The sequence below is a fragment of the Manacus vitellinus genome, unplaced genomic scaffold, assembly GCF_001715985.3.
Source record: "Manacus vitellinus isolate BGI_N305 unplaced genomic scaffold, ASM171598v3 scaffold_6_pilon, whole genome shotgun sequence".
NCBI lineage: Eukaryota > Metazoa > Chordata > Aves > Passeriformes > Pipridae > Manacus > Manacus vitellinus.
The window spans coordinates 27,868,516-27,883,477 of record NW_021940750.1 but is presented as its reverse complement, the minus strand read 5'-3'; the positions used below and the strand labels follow the sequence as shown (position 1 = coordinate 27,883,477).

The 14,962-nt window shown below is 37.6% G+C and overlaps 1 protein-coding gene across 6 annotated transcripts in view; it reads right to left on the bottom strand.

Annotated features, from left to right (window-relative positions):
- The window catches only part of UNC79 (unc-79 homolog, NALCN channel complex subunit), a 102,407-nt gene that overhangs the window by 23,041 nt on the left and 64,404 nt on the right, over positions 1–14,962 (bottom strand). For all 6 annotated transcript variants that reach the window (XM_018082857.2, XM_018082856.3, XM_018082854.2 and 3 more), the window contains 8 exons: positions 14,341–14,443; positions 12,475–12,615; positions 8,691–8,729; positions 7,620–7,732; positions 7,450–7,535; positions 6,745–6,918; positions 5,374–5,442; positions 4,643–4,753 (listed from right to left, as the gene is read on the bottom strand). In XM_018082857.2, coding sequence (XP_017938346.1) covers positions 4,643–4,753; positions 5,374–5,442; positions 6,745–6,918; positions 7,450–7,535; positions 7,620–7,732; positions 8,691–8,729; positions 12,475–12,615; positions 14,341–14,443 — 836 coding nt within the window. The remainder of the gene's footprint in view (positions 1–4,642; positions 4,754–5,373; positions 5,443–6,744; positions 6,919–7,449; positions 7,536–7,619; positions 7,733–8,690; positions 8,730–12,474; positions 12,616–14,340; positions 14,444–14,962) is intronic.

Below are 14,962 nucleotides of genomic sequence, written 5' to 3'. Positions count from 1 at the left end.
AAAATTGTTTACACTTTACCATACTTTTTTTCTGTTGTTATTCCCCTTACAGTAAAGGTGGCTGCACTATGGTTGCTTGGACATCCATTTTCACTCATTAGACTAGCAGTACTTTTCCACTTCCACAACACAAACAGTCTTGGCTACAGCTGCTACAACAGAAACATTTTAAAACATAGGGGGAAATCAGCCAGAGGAGATTAGAAGACAGAAGCCTAAGAATAGAGTTGTAGAGCTGAGTCAGCAAGGAGGTACAAGAGATAAGATGGGCCTGTTATACATCTTACTTTGACATTCTCCGACTTTAGATGGTAAGATAAAAATGTGGAACAAATCTATAACCTGCTACCAACCACAGCAACTCGAGAATTTTGATCAGCAGGACGACTTAGGCTGTGTTCTCTTTCAGACAACCATTAGAAACGACATAATATTGTCCAATAATGAGAGCATATCCAAAGTGTGCTTAAGATTAAAAACCTAGTATCTTCCATCTTGTAAATCGCATGCACTTGCCTGCTCACTTAAGTTAAATGAGTGAAAATTTTTACTCAATCAGGGCCTCAGTTTCTCTGCAGCATCTGTAAAATGGGTTCATTTGTCTCTTCCTCAGAGAAGTCTTACAAGGTATAGTTAGTGATAGTCAGTTTGAAGCCACCTCCAGCCACACACAGTAGAGAATGCAGCTAAAAGAAGGAGCTGGAGAACATGAGTAGCTGAAAGTGAGAGAGAGCTTTGCTTGCCTCAGACCAAACAGTCACCAGTGTTCCTCTTCAGAGAACTGATGTCACCACACTATGTGTGCAGCATACTATCAAACAAAGCTTACAGAAACACTGCTTGTCTCCCACAGAACACACATATCTTTTAATGAAAACAGATTTTAAATATCAGGCCTCGATTTCAGAGAAGGTGCCAAAACAACAAAATGGTATGTCTTTCATGGACATTATGATGCCAGTCTGTGAATCAACAGACCTTACTTCAACCTTCCTAGTTTCATCTTCAATTACATGGAGTGTGCAGACAGATAACACATTTAGATGATGGAATGGGACCCAAACTGCAGTCCTTGTCCTTGTCTGACTACATTGCTGCAGTCTAGGCTAAACTCATAGGAAGCTAACACTCCAAAATCAGCTGTGTTATGAAACCATTACTTGAGGGGGCAAGCATTCAAAAGTCACACGTTCCACAAGCATGAGTGGTGCTCTGATAAAAATAATACAATATAAGAATATCCAGGAGAGTTCAGACCAGAAAAAATGTCTTCAGTAACTTATCTCCAACTAAGCCATTGCAGAAGCATAAGGAAGAAAAAAAACAAGGTAAGCACGTATAATTCCACCAACTATTTTCAGCTCAGGGACCTTCTTGAGCTCAGTGTGGTTTCTGTATTATTCATAACTCTCAGTGGATTTCTCTTCCACATAGGTGCCCATTGACCTCTTGGACTCATTTAGTACACATGGTACTTGGCAAGGAGTCACACACTGTTGAAGAATCACTTACCATTACTTGCTTTGACACTAAGTCCTACAAACTTAGTATGTTCTTGTACTGGAAAGGAATGAAATTACCCATCCCTGTCTTATGACCTTGCAGACCTCTCACATTCTCATCAGTTACTGCTCTTTCAGATTAAAGAGCCCTAACTTAATTCCTCTGTATGTGGAACTCATCCTACTTTTTGATCATTCTTCTTACCACTTACCTGAACTTTCTCTGATTCTACTCCACTCTGACTGGGAATGGAGAACCAGAACAGTGCACAATACTCATGGTGCAAACAGGCCCTGACAACTTCCTAAAATTCACCAGGAAGAGTGACCCTTCCTACCATCACATGCCTTCAGTCTTGAGACACATACATTACACAGTGCCATCCTCAAGTCAGTTGACAACTATATGCCTCAAAAAAGTGGACAGAAGTTCCTATCAGTAACCCAGTACAGTAGCCTGCACATACTGGAAAAGAACAGAAACAAAATTCTTTCAAAAGCTTTCAGCTACTTAACATACTAACATCTATGCAATAGAGGACATAACTGGGCCATAATAAATTGCTTTGTCAGAACACTGGAAAGGAATCACAGGCTTCAAGAATCCCAGCTTTTCTTGGCTTTAAGGATAATACAACAGTTAACTACCTCTTTCTCAAAGAAGTCTCCTATCTCACAGTCTAAACTCTTAATGTTTGTTAAGCACATGCAGTACAGAGAGATCAAGCAAAATCAGGCAAAATGTTTTTTGACATCTGACCTCTTGCTTCCTGCACTATAATCAGGAGTGACAACATGTAAGTCCATGGCCCAGAATACCCTTCCTATCCAAGTTTACTTATTCCTATCATTATGTTGGTGATAAATATGTATAAGCCTATTTTATACATACTTTAAGAACTTCATATTCTGCCACAGAGCCATTGTTGCATGAGAATAACACCCAGGGGAACCCCATGTGTAAACCTGGTATCAGAGTGTAAAGAATACAACACTTTAGTCACTGTTCAGCCAAATTAACCCTCTCAAATGTCTATGCATCCCTATAAAAAAATGCCTTGCAACCGTCAAATTGTGACTTACCAGATGTCTACATGTAGAACATGAAACTACTGAAGTTCTAGCAGTACCACAGGTTCCAAACTGAGTAATAAGAAGAGTAAATTTGGATATTTAATGGAGTGGTATGCTATCCTCCAAGTAAGCCAGTATAAAGCAAAATTCTTTATTTTACCTCTGTTGGTATTATGGTAATTACAAATAGTGAAGATCAGCCACTTAATATTCTTTCAAAAAATTCAATAGCAAAATCATGAGGCATTCTGCATTTACTTTGTAAGGGAAAACAGAATACTAGCAAAGGCTATGTTTAGGTTCAAGCTTCTGCAGCTGTAAGAGATAAGAAAGCCAGAAAGTGTCCATTTAGGACCTTAAGATACTTGAAAGGAAAACTTAAAGATAAGATTACAATCCACAGAAGAGATGCTTCTCTCAACTGAGAGTTCCAAAGGCACTGAGAAAATCAAATTGCTGACCTGGAACAGAACCTCAGACAAGGAAATATCAGATTGACGTGAGTCTTCAGGCTCCAAGACAAGAGAAACTCAGATATTTCTGCCACAGGGTATTAGGAAAATGTTGGAGATATAAAAAGATTTGGAGTGGCTGTACAGCACTGACCTCTACAAAGTGCATGTTGGAGTAGCTTGCTCTTTGAAAAGACAAGAACCCTCCACAGCTTAGCTGGAAGTTGCTGTTTTGTTCCAGTCAGCATACTCAAAGTTGCAAAACAAGTAATTAAATTTGAGTAGTTTCAATGTTCACAAATTATTCTGGAATTCACTTCTATTTGGTATTCTATCACAAACAACACTCTTATTTACCTACAGTAATTTTCACTGTAGAGAAACACATCACAACTGATTTCTTTTTTTTTTAACAGCGGTCATTAATTTTTTTCACTTTGTCTTTCCCAAAGCCTTAACTATAAATCTAACTCAAATTACTTCCAAAAGCTAGACAATCTCTTCTGTATTCAGGATCTTTCTGTCTCATAAACTCTACTGTTTCAAATGAGACAAAAAGGTAGTATTTGTTTGCTGTCATCAAACATACTGTTAGCTTCAAACCATTAAATCTGGTAAAAGTGTTTCCTATTTTCTTGTGGTGCAGCTTTTCTGTGAGAGTGTCATTCCTTTTATCATTTCTTCACTGTTTGTTCAGCAATATTTTAAGTCTTAACAAGACTCAAACAACGCACGTTCCAGCTATACATTACCAATATAGAAAATCATGTAGCTACTTATGACAAAATGTTTCCTGAGGATTAATTACTGTTCTGACAAACATATTGAGGATGGAAGACTGTGCACTTAGTGGCTGAAGCAGCATTTTTGCTCAGGACCTTGACCATCTACAATAATGGAACATATACGACCTTAGTAAAAGGTTTGATTGCTTTTTGTGGATTTTGTTGTTCAATTTCTTACTGGTAGCTACAAAAATGAAACTTAGTAATAACTGATCGTATTTGTAGACCATAGCTTTCATCCATGAACCTTAAAACCTTTTTAAGGTGCACACATACTGTTCTCTTTTCTACACAGCTTACAGCCGTGCATGCCAAAGGGAAACACTAATACAGAATGAAACATTACCTAAGCTGGAAAACTTCTATCTTGGAGTCTTCCATTTTACTTAATTATCTGCTGCCTCCCCCCACAGCTGTGCTCTCAAAAGGCACTACCAGGAATATTTACATTTCTACTCACAAAGTGTGTGGCTAAACCTGTGCACTAGGAAAGATAAGACTGTACAGACATTTTAAGCAATGCATGAATACCAGGTATCTTCTCAACAACAGAGAAAAAAGTCCAAGTCATGAAATCACACCAAAATACTTTTCTGAAAAATGTTATCAGCAGGTTCCCTTCATCTGCATCTTCACTATGAATGTAAAACTCAGTATTATTAAAAGGCACTGAATCATGATGACTGCTTGATTAGCCAAACTACATTAAAACTGTTGACATGTCTGAAACTTGACAATGATTTCATCTTTACTTCCAAACTACTTGTGGGAAGTAGGACTTGGTCCTATTTTCCCTTGTCCCCAAAGGAAGATACAGCATCATTGTTACCTTAGTGAAGGCTCGGTAGCACAAACCACACAGTTCCACCAGGTAGGCCAGAGTGAAGACAGCATTCTGAATTACAAAACTTAGCAATTTTGAAAAAGGGTCCAGAAGACTCTGCAATGACATGATTTAGAGAAATCAATAACTGGTTGCCCAACACAGCAAAAAGCATTCCAACTCAGAAATGCCTGAATGGAACAGTACTATTTTTAGCTCAGAGTCTATCTGCCTGGGATTTACATTGCTTTCGTCCAACAGCTGTGTCATCTGCTTTCCTGCTTCTGTGAGAAATTAGAAGCGAAAAATTAGAGAACAGTTTCACCCCTGACACGGTGCTTATGAGATATACGAGATTCTGTAGCGTTTATGCAGGAAAACCTCACTGACCTCAGTGGAATTGTACTGAAAAATGCCTAAGGAAGTTCATTACTCATGTGGGGCTTTTTCAAGAAAAAAAAAGAGGAGGTGAAAAAAAAAGAGAACATCAGATCTTTAAGAAGATATACATTCACACCCATGCAAGAAGGTAATTCTATCCACGCTTTACTGTAACCTAGATTCCAAACATCTTATTATTCTCCAAAGAGTATTGGACTGCACCATTTTATGTTTATATATTACTTTACTATCCAGGGGATAAGAATACAATACAGTAGCACAACACCATACAATAGATACAGTAGCACAGGCTGGCTAAATCCGAGGCAATAGAATTTTGTCTTCTTGGAACTTACCCTGGTGGCACTAGTGGTGGGTATCTTCAACAAGCAAATCATGATTCTTAAACTAGAGTCTAAAGAACACTGAACATATTTGAAGACAGAAAAGAAAAAGAAAAAAACAGAGTTAGTACCTTTCTGTGCACATCTTGCTTACAGTGGTAGCAGCTATGAGTAAGTTATAGGTAGAGTCTGAAAAATGATTTCTTAATTACTTTCTCTAAAGTGGCTTATTCCTGAATACAATCATATCCCTTCAGTGGTAACATACCACAGCTTAGGCCTTCAGATGAGATTGCTCCACTAAAGGGCTAGTTTAGGAAAGTTAGCTTCACTCCATGAAAATCAGAGTAAACACTCCACCTTAAAGGTTCTGTGAATGGCACATATGCAGTTGGAACCACTAAGATCCAATTAATTTCTTTCTATTTATTTCAGTTACATAAGATGCAGCAGATTGGGGTGGCTAGTATACAGAGGGAATGGTTATTGCCTGTTTGGCTTAATAAGTGCTGCAGGATAATGTCTCAATCTTCCAAAACCTAAAGAGGTTTCAAGATCTGACTATTGCATAATACTGCCATGGAATTTAATATCATTCATGTACTTGGGCAATGACCCCAAATTCAAAAGACAATGTTATCAATCACAAAATCAGATCTTGGATCCCTCAGCTCATACTGAGCAACACTACTTTGCACAGAAGAAATTATCACTGGCCTCATTTATACCATAGGAAATAAAGTCAGAGTAAGGGCATCAGAATTCCATGTTTACTGGAAAGACTCAGAAAAATTTTTACTGTATTTACTGAAAAGACATCTGGAAATACACTCCTAGGAGTTAAGATCCTGCTGTATGTCCTCTGAGCTCTCAGAAAGCAGAGTCTAAAGCTTCTAGATTCAGTTTCTGCAACTATATTCTGATTACAGCCAGAACTACAACCTGATCAGCCAAACAGGCTAGGTCCAATTCCCAGTAGTCTCAGTTCTCTCTGCCTGTCTGACTACTGTGTACTTTCAGCAAATTAATTAAGTGGTGCTGCTCTTCTTGAGAGTTTTATTTAGTTTTAACAGTTAAAACCACATGGATTTTTATTGCCTAAATGTTGACTCTCTCAAATACAATCTGACAAAGATAGGGCATGAAAAACACATAGGCAAAAAGCCAAGAAAGAAGCAAAGAGTACTCTGGTCAGTCACCCACGGAAAACATAATTAAAGGGATGGATCAGAGGTGCAATAAATCCCGTCCTCTGGAAACATTAGTCGAATCATTAGAAAATATTCACAACACACTCTGATTTGTCATCCACAGTTCTCCCACTGTTTCAGTACATCCTGAACAATGGCAGTATATCTTGTTTCAGATGTCCGTATATCATACCTTAAGTGGCAAAACACATGGGAGTTTAGTAAGAAAGGTCTGAAACTGATTACTAATCGTGGTCCAGAGGTTGCTGGGTGAATCCATCGGCAAGGCTTCCATAAAGGTAGCAATGTTATCCAAACAGCGTAGCATTGCCCCCCCTGCTGGCAAATTCTTTTTGTTGTTTAAACCCTGGGAAAGAAAATGAGAACTGTGAACAAACGTACACATGCAGAAATGGTCCCTTAAGCAGAATTTGGAAGTCCTGAGGCTAATTTGTTCAGATCAAATACCACTTAGCTTTTCTGTGATGTTAATGATAATGTTGTGGAGAGAATTTGAACTGTATATGTGACATTTATGTGTTAGTCCAGTTCAGTTCCTAAACCACTGACCAAAAGATTTTGAGCCAAAATGTTATAAGCAGGATCCTAACTCTTAAGAAGGAATGGGCCACACTACCAATGAATAGAATAGCTCCAGGAGCTGGTGTGTGGTTAAAAAAACAAAACAAAACAAAACAAAAAACAAAAAACCAAACTACTAGTGAGAGCAAAACCCAGAAAGAAAATGGTGAGGACAGCTTGCTTCCAGGGAGGACAATACAAAAATTCACTCTGTTTTTGATGATGCAAGTTTGAACTCGAATGAGGAGAAATAATCCACTGTGCATGATAACGCTAATAAAACCAGCACCATTAATACAGCCAATTGTCAACATACCTCTAAGAGCTGGCTCAGAGCAGCAATGGAACTCAGCTCACTGAAGTCCATAAGAGACGTGGCCAAGGTCCTTAAAAAGCTTCCATCTGAAATTCGAAGGACATTTTTGCACTGGCTGCTCATACAGAGGAAACCAAAGGTCAGAAATGCACTCAGGTATCACACATTACCTTTAATAATGCTCTGGAAGAGCTGAGGGAAGATGCCATTGGGAGCCAGCTGATGGAACACACAACGGAGGAACTGCTTGGCCACACCTGCAGCATTTCCAGGGATCATCATGCTGAAATGAAGGCAAGAAAAAAGAAGAAAAAATTGCATTGCAGATAAAACACTTCTCAAAGCTAACTACAGGGAGAAAATAATGATGCTACTCTTTCTAATTGTGGAACTGTTCAGTTTTGAGTGAGATAGTCAATAGCAGAACTGTCCTGATCCCCACAGAAATTTAGCATATTGATTTTATAACTTCAGATCAACTATGAAGAGCTGAATAAGTTATGTACACATACCTAAAGTATTTGTCTCAATAAATATTTGTATTTGTATATTTCCTGATTTTCCAGTTTTATTTGTGAGTTATCTGAGTCCAAAATCCTGCTCTCACCTTGTGTATTTCAGTGACACAGGGTAAGGCTCTCTGCTTTACCAACATACATAAGAACAATAAGGAAACAAGCACAATAATATTTATTTGCCTCTTGCAGTTTTCTTCAAGAGCTTAAATACTTCCTAATCACTCATAAATGAATGATTTAATTTAAAAAGCTAAGTATTACCTATTTACTCATAAACTGCATATCTTAGCGTGCTTTACAGCTTCTTAAAATGAATTCACCCTATTCAGCATCTGCTTTACATCATAAGACAACACTACCAGGGATTATCCACGGCCAAGGACAATTCATTTGACTGAATGTATAGAGATAGTTCATCAAGACAAATACTGAACACTGGACAGGTTAGAAAAAGCTGCATTGAAATTGCGAAAACCAGGCAGTCTCTTTAAATTACATTTGAATCTGAGTTTTTTCAAGTTTAATACACATGAATAAGGGTTCCTGTTCATCTTCAGAACACGCATGGTATTTGAAACAAGCGGGAACGAGCAGTTTTTTCCTCTTACTCACAAACCTTACATAACATTTTTAAAAGTTAAATTTAGTTGATTTCAGGGTCAGGGAATATGGTGCTTTAGATTCATTGTTTCATTTTTATCAAGGTATCATTTGCTACCATACCTTTCTGCTTGATTAGAAAAACTGGTGCTTGATGCCAACCTGGAATAAAAATAGAAAAGTAACTGAAGCTCATATGCGCTTTTTTGTGTTTCGCCTTTAAGTAAGCCAATAAAGTATTATTTTAAATAAATAATGAACAACAACTTTAGAGAACATTTAAAATGTCACCAGAAAGATCTTCTGCAGAGCATTTAAATTCAGAAAAATAATGTTTGCATGACATATAAACTCTATTCAGTCTTGCAGTTTCACTAATACTTAACAGCTCTAAAGACAAATCTACTTGACTCCCTCCACTAACACAAAGATAGTGAAGTTATTGCCTTAGAGCACATCATGGATAATAACTGATTTTTTTTAGAGGGAAAGAAAGTTTGCCAGAAGGTGCCTACTGACTGAATTGTTTCTGATTAACTCAGCAACACAGACTAAGCAAAAAATTCTCTGCTTGGCAGTCTGAAGTAAGGCTCCTAGTTCCAGATTTTGGCACCTAAATAACTGTCCTAATTTCAGAAATACTAAGTTACCTACGAGCTCTGACAAAGTCAGATGAGAAAGACTGTGTTCCCAAAATCAGGTCATTTATTTTAGTACCTAAATATAGACTTTAAAGCTAAATATGGGCATTCAGTGATGAAAACACTGAACACAATCTTAAAGTAAAATCATGCACTTCAATATGCAGGACATGTAAATGAACAGAATCAGGGCTTACAATGTCAAAGCAACACACCTTTAATAATAAAAGCCACTAAAAAGCAATTATAAACATGTACACAGGAAACATCTCTTACATACAAAATACTATGCAATTTTTACTTTAATCTGCTGTACACTAGTATTTCAGATGGTATAAGACAATATATCTAAGTGGAAAGTTCAGAGAACTACATTATTTTATATCTGCTGATGACCTGGCCTTCAATGTTTATTTTTGATTTATGATCCTTTTAGGCTGTTGCTCAGCCTCTGTTCTGAAGATAGTTTCCTCTCTAAACACCACAGAGGTGTTTAGAAAACAAAATCCAAAAAGGACCCTAAGGCAGCTCATCTGAATGCAAAAGCATAAACCAAAATGGATGGTGATTTTCATTACTTATGCCTGGCAAGCTGGGGACACAGTATACTGTCAACAGTGCAATAATCTCAAACTGGATGGTGCAGGGGATTGAAGATTAAATTCTCTTCAGTTGTGGTAGCATAAATCAGAAAAACTCATTAGAGTTCCTGACTCCACTATTGCTAAGAGGAATCCACACTAAAATACAACATATTAATTCTGCTGTGCAAAGTTTTTTCTGGGTGAAAAGGTCTGAAGCCACCTTCAAGCACTACAGACCTTTATTCTGGAATAACTGTAGCATGGGCTTACATTAAAGCACAGGAGGATTTCTGCAGAATGCAATGAGACTAATCACATGTCCAATGGACATGATACTTGTTTTCAAAAATCTGCTGAAGCATAGAAAAACAAGAACTTAAAATCTTTCTTCTAAAAGAAGTCGAAGTCCAATGTTTTTTTCTCCTTTTGAATTTGATAATGCAAGGATGGGTTTTATGATAAACAAAGTATTTGGTTTCTAACTTTGGAAAAACTTCATGAGACATAAACTACACTGAACACTTGGGAACATCTGAAACTTTGTGAAACGTGCAGTTTGTATGTATTTATCATTACTCTAAATATCTTAGTTGCACAAAGGCCATGAACTCCCATCATTACCTCCACTTTGCAGACCACAGAGCAGAACAGTAAATGGACAGAAGGTAGTAAATGGATGTGTTTAAATCTGTACATGTTAGGAACAGAAGTTAAGCTTTTCAAAGCTCTTCACTACGTCAGGAGTCTAAATGTAAACTTTCAAATCCAGTTTTACTGTTTGGAAATCAATAAAATAAGAATCACCAAATCAAAAATCTTAATTCAGGAACCAGAGCATAAACTAAAATGCATGTCAGAATCTTAGGAACATGTCAATCTCTAATCCTCAGTCATTTGAACCCAAAAATTTCTTGTCTTCTGAAAATCACAATAGATGCCCCTTTGTATTTGTGTGTACCCAAATAACTTTTGAAAATCTCTCTGTGTGTTGTTTAGGTATTCTGAAAGACCTTGGATTACCTAACTCCTTGTTTCCTCTTCTATGCATGAAAGCAGAAGTTCTTTTTGTAAGAATAAAAATGCAAAAAGTCTAATTCATTCTCACTTCTGCTGCTAGATGGGTATTTGGAGGTAATGATATGGCACTGCTAGATGAAAGACAGACTTAGGTTATATACATGAGGCACCTGAATGCCTCTCTGCCTGTATATGTTACTTATTTAGCATATATTCAAAATAATTCTTTTGTGGGAAGCCTCTTATTGGACTTAGAATTTGTCCAAAACTACAGCCAGTAGCAACAAGACTAATTCATCTTCCAAATTATTTACTCTCTGTGGCTGTAGTACTGCTGTATTTACAAGAGTCATACAGAATGAGCAGCATCTGTCTAGATCAGAAACTTTGCCTCCACTGGAGTTAATTAGCAGTGATGGCAGGGAAGTGCAGCCTTGCAATTAATGGAAATAGAGGACTTGAATAGCTTCTGTGTTTAAATGGAATTGGGAGGTAATAGAGAAGCAGGGCTGTGAAGAGCTGTGTCCCTGCAGAAGCCACAGTCAAGCAAATTGAACTTCAGTCACTAAAAAGAACATGGAGGAGGAGAGCATCATTTCTACATGTCTAGTGTTGCTCAGAAATTTATTCTATAACACCCCCAACACACCCACCCCACCTCTGAGGCAAAAAGCCTGAAGTGGCCAAGGTAGCAACCACAGGTAATGTGTTTAAGACCTTATCAGAGACAACCTCAGGCAGCAGCTGGTTTGGAAGCCCTCATAAGGAGATGCAACTTGTTACCTAGTCCTAATTAGCATAAAAAATACAGGTGAAAAGCCTGAAGAGTTTCAGGTATGCTAATGAATGATCCTACCAATGAGTCCTCCAGGAGCAAAGTTCAGAAAACCTGATCACACTTCTGCATAACTTTTAAAGCAGGAATCACATAAAAGTGAAAAATTCTGTCAAAGCAGGAAAAAGGGGGAGCCAAGAGAATTCATTTTTTATAAGAAGCACAGATGCTGCTTAAGAATATTACAGCAGAAGCACAGGGTAAAGGTACCATACTTGTTAAGGAAGTCTTCAGAAGAGCCGAAGAAAGTAAGGTGAGGGAGATTATTACAAAAAGAAGGCTTCTTTCAAAAAGATGAAGTCATGTCTCAAATGAAAGCAAATAGGATATAAAAACCACAGGAAGGCAGTTCAAGGAGCAACTAGCAAAGCACAAAAAAACAGTTCAAGGAGCAACTAGCAGGACGAATAAAAACTAACAGTAAATTTTTCTTCACATAAAACAATCAAGAAGTATGCCAATTACTGCATCAAATACTGCTCAGGTAATAAACAGGGTAGTAAATAAATAAGTGTACTGCAAAAAATCTGAATTTGTTCTTTACATCACTGCTTACAGCGGGACAAACTGGAAAGATTCCTGAGCTGGAATCTCCCTTTGCATAGTAAAAAGGGAAAACATCAAAGGAGCTGCCCAAAATTGAACTAATAGTGGAAGAAGTTACATAAGAAATGTATAAAATTATGAGTAATGAAGACACAGACAGAAACAGATGTTATTTACTTAAGAGTTCTAAAAGATATGCTTTTTTACAGTGAAGGTTATGTAAACCCAATTCCAGGCACAAAATTCTTTCAATCTTATTGGAGAGAGGAAAGTCCTGAATTTACCTTCCTACAGACTGCATGATGTCCAATAGCAGAGGAGCAGCCAAGTCTGGACTAAGGTGAATGAAGGTTGAGAGTACAACTATGGCTAGGCCTAGTGTTTCTTCATCATATTCTTCAAGAATAGCTCCACAGTCATGGCACCTGCAAAGAACAGTTTTTAAAACTGATGTTTACAAATTTAAAACAAAGTATTATTATACATACATCTGTGTATAATTATGTCTTTTAAAATACTATTACTTAGTACATTCTACTCCAAATTTATTTAGAAAGATAATGAAATTGTGTAACAGTCTATAGCTTTTAAACGTTAATGAAGCTTCTCACTAGCTGCACTGGCTGTTTCTTCCGTGAGGAATGAAAGAGGGCCACGGGGCTGGCCTTGTTTTGAGTCCTTCATTGGTAATTGTATTCCAACTCCCTCACTGTATTGGTCTGCTACAGTTTGCACTATCCAAGAGAAACCTGCAGCAGTGAAGACTAGCCCTCAGCAATGTGAGCACAAGCCAATTCCTGTGACTTGGACTCAGGCAAGGGCTCAAGTCCCTGGCACTCTTCTGTTTAGCAGCATAGACACAAACAATGACACTCATAAATGATCTTAAAGAGATGGAACAATTTCACATTGCCCTTCCTGTTAGTCATGAATTATGAATAACAAATTACATGATTAGGAAACAATATGATTGGTTCCCACAGCAGTTACAGCTATTAAGAAATAAATGAAAGGACCTTTCAGGGGCACAGAACCTTAGATTTCAGACAAGTCTACTTTCCCAGGGCAGATTTGCTTCTGAGTCACTTATCCTACCTGAAATGCTCAAAGACAAGTGATGAAGTTCTGAAAGGGCTCCGTAATGTCTAATTATAAAGGGGATGTCAGATTTAGGAGAGATGAGACAGGCTTTCACAACCTAGGAAAAAGGCAAACCAATGTGGGAAACTGGCTCATCTCAGCCCAGTAGGAAGGCTTGCTTAATTTGATCAATCAGTTGCTAATGACTCCAGCAGATTGTGAGATTTTAACTTAATGGAACTGAACAGGCAATTTTCTTGCCTTTGTTACTGAACAGAAAGAAAATATGCCAACAAAGCCATGAAAGTCAAGCTGAGCTGGTCTGTATGTTAATAGGTGGTGCTTAAGCTTTGCTGAAATGGCCAAGGGAAGTGCCACAGACCAGACTAACTTTTGGGATGCTTCACTTAGTCACACAATACAGTCCATTTCCAGTCACAGCCTGCACAATGGTCCTGTCTTTCTCCAGTGATTATCCTTGCATGTTTGGACTGAGCAGGAAAGAACTTGTAGTTTCTCTTCCCAAGTATTGCATGGCTCCCTGATGACTGCTTTACCTCTCCATTAAATGAATACACTTCTGTTTAACATTTCCTTTAGAGGCATTTGAATCAACCAATTAGGGTTTGAAAAAGCTTTGAGGATCAGTGAGTATCAGCTTTAAAAATGCTACACTGATTACACATGATTACGCAATACTGATTTCAACAGAAACCCAAAGGAATTTTTAAATGGAACTTCTTTTTTTTCCCCTAAGACAAAAGTGGTTTCTGATGGATCACAAAGAAGCCTTGATTTAAAATAGGATGGAAAGTGCTTCCCTTGCCATCTGTGCACACGCAATAGCCTGAGTCATCATTTCACCTGGGTAAAATCATCCAGGTCCTACCGAATTAAAACCACATCTTGCTGGCAGTGTTTAGGAAGTGTTTACCTTGGGGTAAAAAAAATTAAGTAAAAAACTTGGCATAGAGATAAATAACAGAATGTTTCCATAAAGTATATCTATACTTTACTTGACATATTTAAAGTTCAACTAGTTCTTTGAAAGGAACAGAAAAAAAACTTACTTGTCAGTCATCATAATGGGCTGGTCATCAGCAAATTCTTCTGGTGCAGGTACAAACATACTGACTATACTGGGTGCTGACAGCAAGCTAGATTTTGTAGCACCTTATGGCAATTAGGGGGAAAAAAAAAGAAAGAAAATCACTAAACAGAAATCCAAAGAGCAAACTTCTAAAGAATAATCATAATGGTTTTACTATGCCTAGAAATAAGAAATAAAGTGTGTCCACAAAAGGACATACAGCACATTCCTTGCTTCTGCCAGATTATTCCAATTACCTGGAACTATCAATTAAAAATAAATAAATAAATCCTTGGTGAAAAAAATATGACAAATAACAAGAAGTTCAGGAAAGTGGGTACAATTGTATCTAGTAGGGAGAGAGGATGGTTCTACAGTTGCTATGAAAGTGGATATCAGAAGATTGTATTCTTCCCCCATACTTGTGGACAACTAACTTTCTACAGTTCTCAGTGACATGAAGAAGAAAATAAGTTCTTATGTCTCAAAATCAGGTCATCAATCTATTCATACCATCCCTAACAGAGCCACAGGAGAGAAACCAGGAAAGAACAGACAGAAGAAATAATTCATGAGTTGAAAAATATTGAATACATTGGAGG